Source organism: Dermacentor variabilis, chromosome 10 (genome assembly GCF_050947875.1).
Source record: "Dermacentor variabilis isolate Ectoservices chromosome 10, ASM5094787v1, whole genome shotgun sequence".
Classification (NCBI taxonomy): Eukaryota; Metazoa; Arthropoda; class Arachnida; order Ixodida; family Ixodidae; genus Dermacentor; species Dermacentor variabilis.
In genome coordinates, this window is record NC_134577.1 from 3403961 (window position 1) to 3424137 (window position 20177).

At 46.2% G+C, this 20177-nt stretch overlaps 1 protein-coding gene across 6 annotated transcripts in view; it reads right to left on the bottom strand.

Annotated features, from left to right (window-relative positions):
* The window catches only part of g (adaptor-related protein complex 3, delta 1 subunit-like garnet), a 285419-nt gene that overhangs the window by 236389 nt on the left and 28853 nt on the right, over nucleotides 1-20177 (bottom strand). For all 6 annotated transcript variants that reach the window (XM_075671312.1, XM_075671311.1, XM_075671310.1 and 3 more), the window contains exons 8-9: nucleotides 18468-18541; nucleotides 13064-13113 (exon numbers count right to left, since the gene is read on the bottom strand). In XM_075671312.1, coding sequence (XP_075527427.1) covers nucleotides 13064-13113; nucleotides 18468-18541 — 124 coding nt within the window. The remainder of the gene's footprint in view (nucleotides 1-13063; nucleotides 13114-18467; nucleotides 18542-20177) is intronic.

Sequence of the window (20177 nt, forward strand, 5' to 3'; positions counted from 1 at the left end):
AGAGGTCACCATCTGCTGCAATGCACATTTAGCATCTCATAGACACATTTTCCGAGGCGTTCTTGATCATGGTAATAGGGACAGAGTTGCAGACTTGTCTTATGTTTTCTTTTTGGTTCTCTGATGTTGTGGTTGGCGAACGGTATACTTGATCTTTGACGTATCCCCAGAGAAAGAAATCGAGGGGAGTTAGATCTGGCGACCGTGCCGGCCAAGCAATGGGCCCATGCCGTCCAATCCACTGCTGCGGGAATACATCATGCAGCCATTTGCAAGCTTTGCGGCTGCGGTGCGCAAGAGCACCGGCATGCTGATACCAAATATTTGTGATCCTAGTCAATGGAATTTCGCAAAGAAAATCCTCAAGCGCCCCATCAAGGATTTCATTGACGTATCTTTCGCCTGTAAGTGTGTTATTAAAAAACATGGGGCCAATGATAGTGCCACCATAAATTTCACACTACATATTAACCGACCGCTGATATTGGTGATGTGTCTTCAAAATCCAGTGAGGGTTTTCATCGCTCCAATAGTGAGCGTTGTGGATGTTCACTTGCGCATTAAGTGAGAAGGTAGCTTCATCAGTCCACAGTACAGTAAAACCTCGTTAAACCGTACCCGCTTAAACAGTAGTTTCGGTTTAAAAGTAGTAAAGTCAATTCCCTGACTCAGCGGCCATTGAACATAATGTATTTAGTATCCGCATAAACCGTACCAGCTTATTGCGTACGCATCGGTTAAAACGTAGCGTTTCCACTTTTCGTCGCGCAAACATGGCGGTGCGTCGTCTCCACCGGGCGGTCCGGCAGAACAACAAGCCTCAAAGATCGGTACAAATGCCTCCAAGTGCCCTGTGCGTTTGCACGTGAAGCCGCATCAACATCAACATCATTTCGACGCCGTGCCAGAGAGCGAGAGAGCGTTATGGCGTCGTGCAAGCGAGGACTCACGTCATGCCGAAGCTCGGATAAAAAAGACGCCGGGTGCTCAGCATAGAAGAAAAATTAGACATCGTCCGTGCTATCGAACGTGACACGAAGAAGTCGGCGCTGGCCCGCGACATGGATCTGCTGTTGACTACAGTGTGTGGCATTTGGAATGCGAAGTTGCTCGGCAGCGCTGCTGTGACCGCGAAGAGATGTCGGCTACGAGGTTCGACTTTTCGCCATCGTTGCCTCTGTTGTTGCCGAAGTGTTGACTAGCGACAGTGATGAGGACGACACGGAAAGCGACAGCACGGGCGATTCAGGCCCGACAGTGGCAGAAGCTGCGCGTTACGTCAGCCTCGTGAATGCAATCGTCGCAACGAGAACAGGGGCGCGATAACGTAACTATTCCAAACGAAAAGTTTTCCGAACTCCGGCACCCGGCAATGAAAAAGGCGCCCCGGAACTTATGCAGCACTAGTGCGCGCGTGCACGGAGAATACGTAACGCCAACGAGGAATCTGCCGTGAGAGTGTTTGCCTAGAGGAGCGGGGCTGGCTGAGAAGCTGGCACGCAGCTTGAGTAAGTTTGAGGCTGCTGTCATCGTGCTAGGCCGCCGCGGCATCAAACGAAAATAACACTTATGTCGCGCGAAGTGAATAAATACTGCATGTTTTTTCCCCTTTCATCGCACTCTCTCTGGGTTCCGTTTTCTACAGGTAAGTGGGCGATGTCATGCTATTTCGGTTAAACAGTACTACCGTTTAGTACGTACTTTTTCCGAGCTCCGGCCGACTACGGTTTAACGAGGTTTCACTGTATTTTGTTGACGAAGCCTGGGTCCTCTTCCGTCTTGATTATAATCCAGTTTGCGAAGTCCTTTCGATCTTGGAAATCACAGGACTCCAACATATGGTGCAGCTGCACCTGGTACGAGTGAAGGTGCCTCTTTTTAAGTACAGTAAAACCTCGTTAATTCGAACTCAGCTTATTCGAAATCCCGCGTAATTCGAAGGTTTTCGGCAATCCCAAAAGTTTGCATGCAAATTTTTCCGGATAATTTGAACAACCAGCATACCCATATCCGGTTAATATGTCAGTTTAAACCATGGCCTCCGTGATCCGCAACAAAAAAAATTGTGTGCCTGTCTCTGAGGCCACTATAGTTGCCAGAGTGGCAGCCAGGCAGCACTTTAAATCAACTTTCTGTTTCCTGTGAACGTTGTGCGCAGTTTTGTAGAGTGTAGCAGCGGTAACAGTGAATTGCTGCGCACTGTAAGCAGACTGGAGGATGCAGCCTACGGTGCGGCTAACTATCGCGCCAAGCAGTCATGCATCGATGACTACCGTATTTACACGATTGTAAGTCAACCACTTTTTTAAATTTGAAAATCTGAAGTGGGGGGTAGACTTACAATCGAAACCAAAATATGGCACCGCCAAAAAAGCGATACCAACGGGAGCTACAACGTAGTTAGAATTTTATGTTTGCTCTACCCATAGCTTTTCGCTATCCAGCGTGTTTGTTCACTTTTCAGAAGGGTTTTTCAACATTTTTGAGAGTTTTACAGAGCACACAACAGTCATGAGGGGGTGTCGATAGTTGATGGAAGCGCCGCTGTTCTAATCACGGCGGCGCCCTCAGTACGGTGACACTAGTGGGGAGCATCGGTAGTTCATGGAAGAGCAGACACCACTCGCGGGTTTCTCTTTGCCTGTTGCGCTTAGCTTGCTCTATAGTTTGACAAAAGGCATTGGTTTGACGCATTCCACTTGACTGCCGGCTACGTGCTACTTCTATGCTTCCTCAGTCATCATGAGTGCTCCAGGCCCACTAAGCATTCGGCACTCGTTCACAGCAGCGTTCAAGAGACTGCCATCCTTTGCGCCGAAGAAACAAATCACTGCGCAGCGGGCCGCAACTTCAATGTTTCTGAACGGGTGATGCGAGAGTGGCGACTGCAGCGAAGCGAAATTTTCACCTGTGACGACAAGTGAGGAATTTCCCACGTGCCGAAATCTGGACGCTTTCCGGAGCTGTAGGCTAAGCTTGCAGCATACATCGCTGAAATGCGCAATCGGTCCCTGCCAGTGAAGTGCGACATGGTCATAAAACAAGCCCGGATCTTCGCCTTTTAAGGACCTGCTCCACTGTGAGTACGAGCGGCTGGCGGCAGAAGACCGTGAAATTACGCCAACTGGACCTGTCAAAAGAGCCTCCCTGATGGCTGCGTGTCGTTGGGTGCATTCGGCGTGGGCTGCTGTTTCACAAGATGTCGTGGTGCGGTCGTTTGCCAAATGTGAAATTTCGCGGGATGACGACACGCTGTGGGACCGTAGAAATGATGACGATGGCAGCACTAGTGAAGATGAGTAGTCCAGTGACCATGTCAGCTACTAATAAATTTTCGTTATCGAATGCGCCTTCAAGTACGCTCTCCTTTTTTTTTTTTCTCCTGTCACGCGATATAAGGGGTTCGACTTACATTCGAGTCGCCTTACAATAGTGTAAATACGGTACTTCAAGTGACCGTTTTTCAGGCGAAATAAAGGTGCAGTGTTGATACAGCCACATTTCGTACATTTATTTCTCGTTTTTCGTCCATTTTTGATAATTCGAAAACCCGGTTAATTCGATGATTTTTTGCAGTCCGATGGACTTCGAATTAACGAGGTTCTACTGTATTCTCCACACTGAAGGCTGGCACTCCAGCTTCAGCACCCACACTATGAACACTTGCATGTGGGTCTGAGGAAAACTGTCTCCACGTCCTCGCCCAGGATTGAAGATTTATGTCGTTGCTTCGTAAAAGTCCCAGTCTGTCTCAGCGTTTCATATACACACACAATTGTCATTGAGCTCGGACACGTACCTGAATGCCAGCTTTTAAATAGCTCAACTGCACGCCTTCTATGTCCCCTTGACGCTACCTAGAGCCAAGACCATATCTGCTCTTTCCTCATTGGAGTAAGCCGTATCTGTTGCTCAACATTGGTTACAGCCAAATAGTGTTGCTATGGCGAACACGCAGGGATACGGACACCTGAGGAGCACTGGATATATTGCAGTTCGCTGGGATTGGTTAAACTAAAGCCCCTCCATCCACGCGCCACCGCTGCTTTCTTAAGTAGCGACCAACCTTTGTTGTGCGCCGCCTTTTCCCTCACACCAAATCCGGTTCCGGCACTTTAGGTTTCAAAATTTCCGGTTCCAGCGTTTCCGCTTCCTGGAGTTGCACTGCGGGAATTTCCGCTTTGACTGCTGTTAGACGACGTTGAGACGCCCGCGCGTGCTTAGCAGAGCTGTGGCAGTCACTATAAGAAGAATGAAAAGGGGACAAGCTGTTGTATTCTGCTGAAGTAGTAGTTCGTGGTCGCTGTTTTCCAAATGCACAAAAAACGGCAGTGGTCTCCAAGCGCCCAGGCAATACATTCCACCGTACGTTGTCTCGCGAGGCAAAACCCGTCGCAGGTTGAAGCAAATCAGCGAACATGACCAAATTGCTGATTATAATAGGCGGTGGTTCTTGGATGAAATCCCATTCACAGTTTAAACCGCACCTGGTACAATTAAAGCCTCTCCATCGACGCGAAAGTAAACAACGCTAAAAAACATAGCGTCACTTCCACTCGGAACAGGAAGCTGCAGCTACGCAAGTTCCGCTTGACCGGAAGCTAGGGAGTGAGTGGGAGAGTAGCGTGGAGGAGGAAGGTAGGTTGGCGGTACTTAACCTGGTCGGCGGTGGCGCGTGGATGGAGGGGCTTTAGGTCAAACAAGGTAGATAAGGTATGACTAAATTCGGTAAACTGGAACAGCTCCCGGGCACACTCTCTCAGGGACTGACACGCCGGTCACGGTGCACAAGTGTGAAGCCAGACGCAGCCACCCGATACTGCAATCAAGAAGCGATGCGCACGTTGTAAGGATTGGTAGGTCAATCCCACCGTTCTTAACCAGTTGTCAAGATTGGAGTCAGGCATGAATTAGATGGTAGCTGGTCTATGCCATCGTTCAACGATATGGAATGCATCCAAGCTGTCAAAGGCTTCAGTGGCAACTTCAGTTATACTTCAATCGTGGAACCCCAATGAGAGTGCTCACGTTCAGCATAGGTCTCTCCCCAGTGGTCCTCGATTACTCCGACCAGTCCTCGATTCTTTGGGCTCTCGACTCCATGCCACCACCTCAGGTTCTCAAGACACAACTGGTATGGTGTCTCCAAAGCCAGTCCTCGATTCCTCGAGTTCTCGACTACCCCCCACTCCCCACCTTGACACCCCGCCTCAAGACAATAGGGGTGTTGTCTCCAATTCTTGAGCATTCGCGTCATGTGTTGCCACCTTGTAACATGAAACCGCCTGATCAATATCGTTACATGTAGTGTGCCTAATGGGATGAACATTGCATAAATGACCTGTCACGTGATCCTCTTCTCAAACTTGTGCTTTATGTATTCATGTATATAGCATTGTAATTATTTTCAGATTACAAAATGTTGTCACATACAAGTTTGTGCAGCTGTGGGCAAAAGGACGTTGTGCGGTGAAGAGGAGGTTGAAGTGTCTCGACGATCAGTAGAGGGTGTTACCCCGACTACTGAGCTACAACGTCGGAACTGTATGTATTGTACATATATTTTCTCCCCTGTAACATTTTGGTGGACGTGCGGGTTACTTTTGCCACAAGCCGGCCCTGTATCTTCGCAGCAGGGGTCACATCGGTTCCACTGTTATGGCTACTGACGCTGCCTCCGTCGCTAAGGCACCAGCGTAAGTAGTGCTAACCCAGCTACGTCACCCAGGTATCTTCATCGGCACTGGCAAGGTCAACGTCGTATGAACGCGTCGGTAAGCACAAGTGGGATGCCACACTCTCGCTGGCCAACGCGATTTTTTACTTCGGAGGAACCGCGAAGGTATGGTTCGAAATGCATGAAGCCGACATTAGAAGCTGGGACTCCCACACGGAAAAGCTACGTGATCTTTTCGGAAGACTTATGGGACATCAAATAGAGGCCAAGCAAGAGCTAGCATCTTGTGCCCAGACAACAACAGAATTGTACATCGCATACATTCAGGACGTTCTGGCTCTCTGCCGTAAAGTGGACGCGAACATGCTGCAGGCCGAAAAGGTGGGACACATCTGGAAGGGCATCCCCGATGATGCGTTGTGGGGATGCGCAACTCTCACGCGTCCCCTGATATGTTGTTTTTTCGCATAGCTCTCATTTCCTGTAATCTGGCTTTGCCGCTGGCTTTACTGCGGCAGTCGGTATGCTTGCAGGGTAGTATGAGATGGCGCGAGTGTTGCTCTGCTAATGCCACCAAACGGCGGGGTTACTTGGGCGCAAAAAGGAGAAGGCTCTTCCTCTTTGGCTCGAGATCGGCAAGCGGCGCAGACATTCTGTGCATGCGCCGATCCATGTTTCTGCGAGACCGTCTCGCGAGGCCTACCCCAGAATGGACGAACACAATCGTTTGAACGCGCCACCGTTCGTGTGACCGTACACACGAACGACCAGGCAGGCGTTGGCGTCCAGCATGGGGCAAACATATTCACTCGTTATCCAGTCGCAGTGAGTCGGACTTCCACAATTTGTCGAGCGCCCATCGGCATGTTTTGTGGATAGCAACTCAGCTAGCAGGCATTAGTCTATGAAAAGTGCAATAAATGCCCTTTTGATTGTTGCACTACCGTGTTGTCGTTCCTTTGTCCCAAGAGCATGTGTGAGAACCCCACAGAGTTCAACCTCCTGCTTTGCAGGGACTGCTCAACAATTGAGTCTATCATTAAGGAATGCCAGAATTTTGAGCAAGCGAAGAGCAAGTGCATCGTACAATGCTTCGACCGACTTATGAATACGGCTGCCACTTCCTCCTGCAACAACCCTCCGGCGTCACATCCACCTATAACGCCAAGCTTCACACAGGTCATTCGTCGCAAACTTGAGGCTATGGCACCAAGTTCTCACTGCCCCTATATGCATGACAACATGACCATCTCGCTCATTCAAGCTGTTGTCCGCCAAGAAATTGCAAACATGGACATCCAGTCTGCCGTCCGCCCACGTCCCACCCCTACTGCTCCTGCCATTGCCTCTGCTGCACCTCCACAGTCGTTCCCGAATCGATATCAGAACCCCTCAGAGTGGCGAACACCGGATGACAGGCCAATTTGCTTTGCTTGCTCCCGGGTCGGTTAGATCTCCCGCCACCGCCATAGTTGCCGCTGGTACTCCTTGCCTTGACCATATGCTGATCGCCGCTTCGACCGAAACCCTCAGCCTCTGTCGCCCCTCTCTGAATCGTATCATGCCAGCCTTCCACCTCAGGGACACACCACTGGCCACTCGCCGTCACCGCAATGCTGTCAGTCCTGTTCTCCTACACCTCGACGTCCCTCGTCCCCATCTTACATGGGCCGCTTCTCGAGAAACTAAGCAATGCAGCCCCCCGAGGTGCGGCTGCATTGACGAGACGGCCTGCAAAACCTCTGCTGACCCCTGCTGCTCGACCGAACCTTGTTGAATTTTTTGTTATGATGCACCCATTCAAGCCCTCATCGATACTGGCACTCAGGTGTCGGTTATGTGATCAGATCTTCGTAGCCGTCTCCGTAAAGTCCTGACACCTGCCTAGTCGCCTGCCGTCCAAGTAGCTAATGGCAGTACAACAGCCGTGACAATAGAAATGTGCGCCGCCTGTGTTACCATTGCCGGCTTTCCAGTTTTACTCCTGTTCACTGTACTGGCCGAGTGTCACTGCGAAGTGATTCTGGGAATCAACTTTTTGACTGCCCATTCAGCACTGATTGACTGTGCAAAAGGCACCCTTCGCCTTGAACTGGCCCATTACTTTGCCGACCCGACCGATGACCACAAGTCCCCGACTTCGTTCTATTGAATTTGTTCGACTACAACCTGATGCCGCGATTTACGTCCTCATGTCGCCTTCTCCACCACTTCGAGATGGTTCATACGTGGTGTACCCACTTTGCAACGTCCTCCTGGCCCATCAAATAGCACTACCAAGCTCAACTGTAACTCTTGTCAACAACAAAGCGTGGCTTCCTCTTCTGAACTTTGGTTTGTGTTTGCAAGTACTTCCTGAGAGTGTATCTCTCGCTGTGCTGTCCCCTTTGGAAGACTGTGGAGTAACTGCTCTTACGCCCGAACCATGATTCGACACTGCTGCAGCTTCTGCCCCTCCTACTTTACGCAACGACAAGTTTACACCAATGATAGCTACTGATTTACGACCTGCTTACGCTGATGCCCTATGCTGCATTCTGATGTCCTATGCAGACATCTTTGATTTTCGCAATCGCCCGCTAGATCGAACCAGTGTCGTTGCCCATCCAATCAACAGTGGTGACAATCCTCCTATACCCCGGCAGCCCTACCATATGTCTGTGGCTGAACGCTAGGTGATCCAAACGGAGGTGGACAAAATGCTCTCCAAAGATATTATCGAGCCTTCCTGCAGTCCGTGGGCATCACCTGTCGTTTTGGTTAAAAAGAAGGACAATAAGTGGAGACTTTGTATCGATTACCATCATCTCAATAAAATTACCAAAAAGGACGTGTATCCACTTCTGCACATTGATGACACGCTGGACTGCTTACTTGGTGTCAGTTATTTTTCGTCGATAGCCGTCCAAATCATCGGACGTGTCCCAAAAATCAGGCGTCCGGAAAATCGGTAGTTGACTGTACACTGGCAACTACACCAGCCAACGACACGGTGTCAAAGAAAATTCATTACAATTCCTCTCTATTACTTGAGCCAGCATTAGCGCAACTATCGTTCCGTTTCAATTAAATTACAGCTAATTTTCTCTGATAGAAGCACAAATTCCCCGAGTTTTCCCTGACTATTTCCAGACTATTCAACAACCCTGAGAATTCCCGGTTTTCTCAGTTGGTGACACCCTGATGAACGAGATCGCGAAAAAACCGCCTTCGTCACCCCAGATGGTCTCTACCAGTTTAAACTGATGCCTTTCGGACTGTGCAATGGCCCTGCTACCTTCGAGCGCATGATTGACTCTCTTCTGCGCGGATTCAAATGGACCACATGCCTCTGCTACCTTGATGACATCATTGTTTTTTCACCGACGTTTGAGAGAAACCTCCACCGACTCTCAGCTATCCTTGGTGTTTTTCGATGAGCTGGCCTACAACTCAATTCTGCAAAATGCCATTTCAGCCATTGCCAAATACAAGTACTTAGTCACTTGGTTGACCTTGCTGGCGTCCAGCCTGATCCTGATTAAGTTCGTGCCATTGGTGAGTTTCCTTTTCCGCTTTCTTCTACCAATGTCTGAAGTTTCCTAGGGCTGTGTTTTTATTTTTGGCGATTTATCCAGAACTTTTTGAAATCGCTCATCCTCTCACAGACCTCCTCAAAAAGTCACGACTTTTCGTTGGGGAACCGACCAGGCTGCAACATCTTCAACGCTTATCAGTCGCCTTATCAATCCACCCGTGTTGGGTCATTTTGATCCGCATGCCTACACAGAAGTTCACATTGATGCCAGCGGCCATGGCATTGGCGCTATCTTGTCCCACGACAGTGGGACACCAATCGCGTGATCACATATGCTAGCCGTCTTCTTTCAGCACCAGGGCACAACTACTCCATAACAGAACGTCAATGCTTGGCCCTTGTTTGGTCCATTGATAAGTTCCACCCTTACCTGTTCGGTCGGCATTTCACTGTCGTGACAGATCATCATGCCTTATGTTGACTATCCTCACTCAGAGACCCAACAGGCCGTCTTAGCCGCTGGGCTTTACGCCTACAAGAGTACACCTTTTCCGTGTCCTACAAATCTGGGCGGCTACATAAGGACGCCAACTGCCTCTCCCACTACCCTGTCAACCCTCCCGATGGCACCGAAACCGATACAGATATCTGCGTTTTGTCGATCTCAGACTTCGCGCTCACGCATCGCCAAGGAGTAGTGTCTTGACCCATATTCACGATCCACCATTGAACGCCTTACCTCGGAGCAACAGGATGTTTCCCTCCGTATGTTTGTTTCCAGGATGGGACCTTATACAGGCACAATATGAATTCACATGGGGCTGAACTACTTCTCGTCGTTCCCCAGCATCTACGCTCGACAATTCTCTCGCAGTTACACGATGTGCCCACTGCCGGTCATTTGGGTGTCTCCCGTACAAACGACCGTGTGTGCAGGCAATTTTTCTGGCCTGGGCTATATCGCTCTGTGCAAAGCTACGTCGCTGCCTGCGAACTTTGCCAACACCGCGAGAAGCCTCCACTGTCTCCCATTGGGCACCTTCAGCCTATAGATATCCCCAGTGAGCCATTTTACCGCATCGGCCTGGACCTCCTTGGCCCATTTCCAACTTCATCCTCGGGCAACAAGTGGGTGGCCATTGTGACGGACTATACCGCGCGTTATGCTATAACGCGGGCACTCCCTACGAGCTGCAGAACTGATGTGGCTTATTTTCTCCTTCATGAAGTGATCCTACATCATGTTGCCCCACGTCAGCTACTCACTGATAGAAGCTGCTGTTTTCTTTCTAAGGTTGTCGACAACCTTCTTCGCTCTTGCTCCATGTCCCACAAGTTCACGATGGCTTACCACCCATAAACAAACGGACTTACCGAGCATCTCAACCGTACACTCACGGACATGCTCTCCATATACGTATCCGATGATCACTGGGATCGGGACTGCACTTTACCCTTTGTGACATTTGCGTACAATTTTTCGCGTCACGATATTACTGGTTATTCTCCATTCTATCTACTATATGGCCGTGCCCTACTTCCGCCTCGACTCGCTGCTCCCTTCCGATGCCACCACTACCACATTCTATGCTCATGACGCCATTGTTCGTGCGGCCACAGCACGTCACGTTGCCCGTGACCGTCTTCTGGCATCTCAGACTAGCCAAAAGCACCGTTACGACAGTCGTTGTCAAGACGTTCATTTCAGCCCTGAATCGGTTGTCCTGCTTTGGTTACCCTCCCATCGCGTCGGCCTTTGTGAAAAACTGCTGCCACGATACATCAGGCCACACCGAGTCCTTCGCCAAGTCACCAACCTCACATGAGATATTATTTGTGACTTCGACGTTTTCTACCCCACCAACTGATATTGTGCACACTTCGCGACTAAAGACCTATAACTCACACATTGATTCGACACCCTAGGAAGCATCGAGATGATGTTTCTGCCGTCGGGTGTTAATGTCACGTACGAGTTTGTGCCGCTGTGGACAAAAGGACGTTGTGAGGTGAAGAGGAGGTTGAAGTGTCTCGACGAGCGGTAGATGGTGTTAACCTGACTACTGAGCTACAACCATGTAACTGTATATATTGTAAATACATACATTTTCTCCCCTGTAACAATATGTTAGAACTGACTAATTTACTAGACTTAAAGAGGGGAATATGTTGTATATTTAGTTCTTGTTTTTTATTCAATGTGAATGCGACAAGGGGGCTAAAGTGATCTATATATATGTGTGCAATATTAGATAAAACCAGAGTTCATTTCTTGCCCTGACTTTCATGCTTCCCACTAGCACTCAAGAGCGGCTCACGTCATCACTACAGAAGAAAGGTAGTATACCTAGTCAAGATGTCACACATTCATGACAAGCTGCAATGAAACAAATGAACAGCACCTCTCTTTTGTGCTTTTTTTCCATTCAGTTCTATTTTATGCTTTAAAAAATAAGCCAAGCTAGCAGTCCTACAACAAGTAAAAACTGCAACACCTGGCTTGTTGAGGCAGCATACTACACTTGGCTAAAAATTTTATGTTGTGCCCACAGTGCCTTACAATGTAATTGACAATGAGAGCTGTAAAAGCTTAAAGACACCAAACATGTGTGCCAAAATTCTGCAGAACCATGGCTCAACCCCACAGAAGTGGAGTTCTTGCAAAAGATATTTCAAATAAACAGAGGTATGTAAATATTAGAAATTTTGAATAAAATTTGAATAATCTTTGCTATTCAATTCATATTGGATGTACCCATGCAAAGCTGTCAAATATTTTTTTTTTTTTATTGGATAACAGAAGGCATAAGAGTTGTTGCAGTCAGCAAGAAGAAAGACAAGTGGAGACTCTTCCGAATATTATTTCTTCTGAAGCGCCGTGGTTTCTACACATAGGCAACAGTTGCTGAGCGAACACATTGATGTCACTTCTTTACAATAGTTTCCAGTCGTTAAATAGGCATGCCTCTCCTTGTTCAGCCAATGAAATTGTTTTCTTGATTTAGGCAAAGCAATTTATTACCTGGTCAATCTTAACATGCTGGGTTCCTCGAAAACAATATGTGCTAACCCTGCTACTTCCACGAACACAGCACTCCACTATACATGTGTGCATGTGAAAACCATAGTCTTATAGCTATCAGTGTCAGAGCACTAGATACAATCAGATTTCAATTGTCTCCCAGTTAGAAGCTCCTCGGTGGACTTGACTTCCAGCTGTTCACGGGAATTCCATATATAATTTAAGTTAGGTCAATAAGCCTTTTTTGCTAAAGGGACACTGCACCCAACCTGCATTATTCACATTCTTTATATGTTGGAAATTATCACTATGTGATTCAATATTCGAAGGCAGTTTCTCTAAAATATTTGTATTGAATCTGATTTAGAAATTAGGCTATTTGAACACCCCAGAAAAAAAAAAAGAAACATTGAACAGTTGCTGAAATACACAGACATGCTGTCCTGTTGAAGCAGTGAACAAGTGGCTGTCTTGTCCACTTCCGCTCTATCTACCTTTGTCACAAACAAAATAAGAGACCTGTTATCTACCAGTGCATACCAAAATAAAGGCATGCTACATATTCAGTGTCTTGCGAATGAAAATGGCAGCTGACTTTTATAGATTACTAAGAAGCTTAAAGAATTTTTCTTCGTTCCCTTTTATTTTGTTCGGCGGGTAATTAAAACCAATTCTCAGTCCCCAGGAAAGTAGAATTAGTGGAAGCCTACTGCATTCTGGCAATGTATGTAGGACTGAGACAGCTGTTAATGGCCTCCGCAAAAACACTAGCATAGGTTTCACTGTGAGCCAGCCATCAGAGGCACCTGGCTGGCTCAAAGAAGGGCAGCACCAAGATCCCACTCACCTGCAATGACTGTGTTGATGCACTCATAAAGCAGGGACATTGCAGAAGTACTGAAACGAGTAGGCAAATCAATGTATTGCCACGAACATTGATGGCTGTCATTTTACAAAAGCTGACCATTGCAAGACCATTAAAAACTGATTTTGCTAAATGTTTTACGCTGACAATCTCTTCCGTTCATATAACCCTTTCCGTACCACAGTAAATAAAAATCCTACCAAATTTCCCAGAAATGTTCTAGAATTGCCACATGCAGGCAGCTATGTTTCCCATCAAAGTGTTCAAGCATCCCCGAATAGAGAGAAAAACAAAATACAATAGTATCTTAAGACTGACAAACGCCACCATCTGGTTACAAGGACTGCAACCAGAAGCCGTCCTACAACTATAATCGTCACAGATTTCCACTGTGAAGTATGTTTGCTTGTGACAGCTACATTCATCATCGACTATATTGGTAGAAATTAGTGATGATTGTGAATGTCGGCAGTACCCGCCGTAGTGGTGTAGTGGTTTTGGCATTGCACTGCTAAGCCCGACGGCACAGAATCAAATCCAGGCCACAGTGGCTGCATTTTGAAGGGGGGAAAATGCAAAAACGCCCGTGTGCCATGCATTGTGTATACATTAAAGAACCCCAGGCAGTCGAAATTAACCTGGAGTCCCCCGTTACAGTGTGCCTCATAATCATATTGTGGTTTTGGCACATAAAATCCCAGAAATTATTGTAAGCGGTAGAGAAAGGGTTGATCCTTGCAGTAGTGGTATACGTTGTGCTTCAAAAATTTAGTACTATACAAAGTAAATGTGCCTTCAAGAACCGATGGACCTTTGTGCAGGGTATAGATTTTCAAATGTGCACTCATGATACTTTGCAATGTGCATAGGCATCTGCAATAAAAATTTTACAGCAAGATATGTGGCGCAAATGCACTTTGTCAAAACGTTTAAACAAATATTATTCAGCAAAGGCCACAAGGAATACCTATGTGCTCTGCAAAACTGGCACAGTCAAGTTCTATTAAACTTTTGCATAGTTATGAAAATCAGCTGGTTTATCTGGCAGGTGGATCTTTTAAAAGTAACAGAAAAAGGTCCAGGCTTGCTGTCTCATCTCTCTCAAAATAGATTTTTCAACACTAGCTGTCACAAGCACTTAAAAAAGATACTTCACAGTGCAGTGCAGTAACATGCTTGAATACCTTGGCGGCATTGGTGAGAGTGGAAAACAGCACTTCTAGAAAGCTAGCGCACACAGAGTCCAGCCTGTACCACTCTTGGACACACCCATCAAACACCACTGACAAAATCCTTGCATACCTCAGTGAAATCACTGCTGATTGCAATGCTGCTTATGGTGTGCCTGACGCCCCTGCTCCTAAATGGACCAGAAACTTCCCTTTGACACTGTCAAGAGTACATTGGCATCTACCCACTCCCCACATGACCTAAAACAGCTGTGCACTTGGCAAGTGTTTGCTCTCAAGTGGAAAGTTGGGTTCTATTGGGTTCCTGTTTTGCCTAGCTAGTGCACTCCTCATCCTAACCAAGCTGCATGTAGCCACTGTGAAAGTGTGTGAGCACCGATTGGCAAAGGCCAAATTATCTAATCCATGACGTTTTCGGGATTTAAGTAACGAGAAGCTCAGTTGATGGAAATGCACTGCCACCACCAGCTTAAAGTGCTGAACAGAAATCCACTGTCATGAGTTAGGGCAAATGCTCTGGCAGATTTCCAGAATTTAGGTGGCCAATCAGTAAATAGAAGTTTTTGAATTGTGTTCAAGTATTGCACAACACAGAATCAGTTACTCATTCAATTTATGATAATGCAAAGTACGCACTGTCATTATAGATACGCTCATCAAAGCCAAGCATTTAAAGGGCCCTGCAACACTTGTCTCAGCCAGATTATATCTGAATGCATAGCATACAGATGTTATTGGCAATCAAAGAGTTCCTTTCAGTTCCTATGCAATGCTGCCATTCCTTATTCTACACTGGAGATGGTGATGGAGTATCGTTTTTGATTGACAACACATAATCGCCACAACTTCAGATTTTCGCTTTCCAAACAGTGTTACAATAGATACAATAATATATACATCCATGTGACACTACGGTATGGGCAGCCAAAACTACAATTTCCTAAGCCAATGGCAGCACTGTGTAATCAATGGAGGGAGCAGCTGTACACTGTGTGTCACATAAATGGGAGTGCCAGGTGTGTATGACTCTTCCTGCTATTCTGCTGGCTGATTTGCACTCAAATTTTGCACGGTAGTAGGATTTTGCAAAGGGTGTGCAAATATCGAAATTTTAAACTATATAGCGTCGGATATCAAATGATGATATGCACATGCGTTTATTAGCATGTTGGTTTATTTTAACATGTTGTAACATTGCAATTGCATCGTCATTGGTAAAAAAATTAGACTAGTCAGCCATTATACTAAAAGATTGTGTATTTGGCTCATGTTAGCTTTGGAAAATTGAGTAACTTTTGCTAGTTGTCTGTTCTCGCCAACTTGTACCTTATTATACCACATCAATTTCCTGTAAACTCCGAGGCGTTTGACTCTGTACCAGTCGTCACTCATCGCATTTGCTGTGAAGCAATAAGCTCAGGTAGGGGGGCGGAACCTGCAATAGAGTGCACCCCCCGCTGTTCACAAACCCATGTGCCTTGCTACTGAGAGGTTGGCTTTCCTGCACAGCTTGGATGGCCAGTGGCTAAGCGTGCTTTAAAGGATAAATTTCGTCAGCAGCATGACCTTACCGCAAAATTCAGCACAAAACCAGACATACTTTCTTAGATCAGATAGAAATAAATGCTAATAAGTATTTATTACTTATTACACACAGCCAGAAATAAATTCGATTTATTTCAAATATTTATATCCAATCAAATATACAAAATTTTTCGAATATGTACCTAGTTTTCGAAACGAATATGAATATTAACAATATAACATTCGATAATATTCTAAATTTCCAAATGTTTGCACACCCATAATATTGCAGTAGTAACTTTAGTTCAATCCCTCCTCGCTTCCCCCATTTTGTCCACAATAAACCTGAACTGGGCATCGCCTGTGCTGAGACCACTCGAAATGAGTCTATTTCATTACAACGATGCGGTAGCGCCTACTATTGCTGCAAAAGTGAGCACAGTGTTTTTGCCATAGCAGTGACAGATGGCACTACCATTTTGTTGCAACAGAAAATGTTCTGAGTGGCATTGCCACAGATGACACCAACTCAGATTTACAGAGGACAAAACTAGTAAGTAATCGCCAAAAGTATGACAATAAACTAAAGTCCCTGCAAAATGCTACCTCTGTGCGAAACATGATCTGGAAGAGTCGTGTACGCCTGGAACTAATATTTACACAAGTCAGTAGCAGAAGATGTTGCACTTTTGATACCTCACCTTTCTTTCATGGCTGATTAGAGGGGCCCTTCACCAAGTCCAATTGCAAATTCTGGTTATAACACTGGCAGTTGTAAGGCGCTGTTGAGGGAGTTTTTTTAATTTATTCATTAATGGACAAGATGGAAGAAATTAACTGCCCTGTTACCATGCTGCCAGAAACTATCCCTTTGCTTCAACTAGCGTCCACGAGGTAGTATGTTTCTTCTTTGCCTTCTTTGCACGCCGTAGTTCCAGTAGCAGCATGTCATGTTCCACATTGAATGGCATAACAAAGTCATTTCATGGTAAGTGACATAGCAGGAAGTATGTTTTACATAGAGGCATTTGCGCGTGTGACTGACTCTCCAGCTGGGAGCGGGGATCCCTAAAAAAAAATTTAATTATGGGGCTTTAAATGCCAAAACCACTTTTTGATTATGAGGCACGACGTAGTGGGGGACTCCGGAAATTTAGACCACCTGGGGTTCTTTAACATGCACCTATACCTAAGTACACAGGTGTTTTCGCATTTCGCCCCCATCGAAATGCGGCCGCCGTGGCCGGGATTGATTCCCGCGACCTCGTGCTCAGCAGCCCAACACCATAGCCTCAGAGCAACCACGGTGGGTAGCAGGGATCCCTTTAGAGGGAGGGCATGCAATGTTTGGTTTGAAATTTCAGCTGTTTTCGCAGTGCGTAATACTCCGTAGACACATTTGTTGGGTCGTAATGTATATGCTGCGCTTGCCAGTTTAAAATGGCCAAACTTGGCAAGCCATGAATTACAAGCCACGAACTTGCCTGCCCATGTGCATCAACAAGGACTAGTGGAGAAGTGCAAAGCTTGTGCCTCTTGACGCAACAGACCTGTGTAAATTGAACTAACACAAATGATGATAGCACTGCTGACATGCATTAGCTCTAACTCTTCCTAACCCATCACTGACATGCGCTAATTAGTTCAGTGTAACACCATCCTGGCACTCCTGACAATTTTGTCATTTCTGCCAAAGGAATTTCTCATTACATATTCTGCCATCTGGCCAATAGTCAAAGAATGTCCTAATGTGACACCGCAGATTTAAAGTAACTAGAGATAATCATGGGTGATCTTAGTAGTGACAATGTACACACCCTGCTGCATGCAATTGAGGTTAATTCGGCTAGGGTGCTCATGACAGCCTCAACCTGAGCCTTACATGGTTTATTTGCCATGTTCAATAAGTGTTGCAAGGTCCCTTTAATGAAAAATAATGCACACAATAACCGATACAGCTACCAATGCAGTAGATGCACTTAAGTGAAGTATTACGTGAAACATGTGACTTTTACGTGCTGCCATGCCTCACGCTAAAGAATATCACTCAGCAGAAGTAACTGCCATGCTCATGAGAACCATTTTGCACATTTTTGTTAGAGCAGCAAAAATTAAGGGAAAAAAAGAAAACGTCCCCTTGACATCAATATTTCCATGCCGGAAGGTAATGAAGACCCAAAGATCAAACTAGAAGGTGGCACGCCAACATGGGCACTGACTGATGGCTCTACTCTACAGTTGACTGATTGCAGAAAATGAGCATAGTGCACTGCTGCTGTGTTCATGCAACATATTCCAGTGAGCATTCTATAAACTTGGCACTCGATGCGTGCTGTTCCAATGGCTGTTGCTGTCTGGGTGCTATATTATCGTGTACTGAACTTGCAACAGTTTCACCTCTCTTGTCTTTCCCCTTCGGACTTCTGCTTTCTACCCCACATGCACTCTGGGCCAACAAGGCTACGAGAGTAGAGCACATGCTACACTAACTGGACAGCCCAAAGCAGGCTCGCATTTTGCAAATTAAAAGCAACAGTGGCTATGAGTGAAAAATCAAAACAGCAAATGTCAAGAGAAGAGAGACTGGAAAGGTCTGCTAGTTCGCCAGCCCTAGAAATGCAGTACAAACAGAAACAAAACAAAAACCACGCCAGAGGTCGTGCCTTGGTTACCTGTGGATTAAGTTAGTTAATGGCTCGATCAACTTTTTCCCCAGCCTAGGCTCAAGTGGGGTGAGGGCACCAAACTGCAAAAGGAGACAGACAACTATGTGCGTGTGCACTACCACACTGGGCTCAGACACCACCCCTCCCCCGTGTACACCACACCACACCAGCAAAGCTGCACAGTTTGTGCACACACGTTCCCTCCCATGCTTCACTCACGACAGCGGTCAAAAGCAGAATTATAATGACTACGTTGCAAACCAAGCCTCTTGCCTGCTCTGGTTCATAAATGCTCTGCTATGCCCTTGTTTACTCTTTCGCACTTTGTTTACATCAAAGAAACAAAATCTAAAATTTCTCTCTATACGTGTAGGCTGTCAGTGTAAAGAACTGCTCAAGACCTTGTAAGCTTAATACTTTACTGGAAGGTGAAAGTTACATTTGAAACAAAAAGTAATGGTGACTGGAAAAGACAATTTGCATTGTGCACTGCCACAGCAAGTTTCCATCTCAAACATGACAAGCTCAGGCAAGGTCCTCAAACCTAATTCCCACTTTAATACACTGTTGACTTAATCGTAATAACACCACATGCCTCGCAACTGATCACAGGCTAATTAAGCAGTTGGAAGTAAGCACAAAAACTACCAAATCATTTATCTTGTTCTTGTTTTCTATATGCTTATAGGAGCTCATTAAAAATGCACATGTCTGTTAAAAAGGAGTAATCGCGAATGGGCGGTAGTCGGCCAGATCTTTGCAAACCAGACACGAGACAAACGATGTAAACAAAAAGCTTGGAGCTAGCTGTGTGGCAAATAAAAAAAGCAAAGCCGAGCAGAGGCAGCAAAGACAATGCGAGAGCTGCAGCCGGCCACAATGCACCGCTACTACTCCAGAGTCAGGCAAGACATGCAAGGCCCACAGCTACTGCAGCTAACAGCACAGCTTATTCCTGTGTAAGATGATGAAGGTGTTGATGCAGTGGCCGTTACCTGCGTATTATGTTAATGAGCGGCTGACTCAATTTTCTACCCAGCCTCGGCTCAATGTAGGTCAGAACCCCAAACTGGATGGAGAGAGAGAAAGAGAAGGGGGAAGAACACACAAGTGAACCAGGAAAGGCAAGACAACAGGGGCCAAGACAAGACACACGTGCAACAAACACTGCCAGAGAAGCCAGCCATAATGGGTGGCCACACAACACACTTCCCCACCCTGTTGTGCTGGACAAGAGCAGGCTATCACTGCACATTTTTGTTTTATCGAAAAAAAATTAAAATTTAGCCGGCACAGTGCCTCAATGTGCCCCATTAATCAATATTATAAAAAAAAAAAGACTCCTTTTCCAGTCACCAATGTTAAAAATAACAATAACCTTCTTCCACAACCACTGAAGTCGTTTGCCAGCAAGTCACAGCGTGATGTCTAATTTAGGCCTTTTGTGTTCACTAATGGAAGGCCCACACTATGTCTTGAAAATGAATGCAATACCTAATATTACATGTGCAACATGCGCAAACTATTGCATGTGCAGTGCAACCAACACTTATCCCTTCAGGGATGAGCGCTATGATACACAGCCCAAAGCCAATGCAGTCAGAGGACATGCTGTTCCAAGTCACTAAGAGGGGGATTACCAGCATAAAGTCACTTAAGAGTTTGGACAGCAGATCTGAAACAATTTTGTAGCATAACGGAACAAAAAGCTATTAA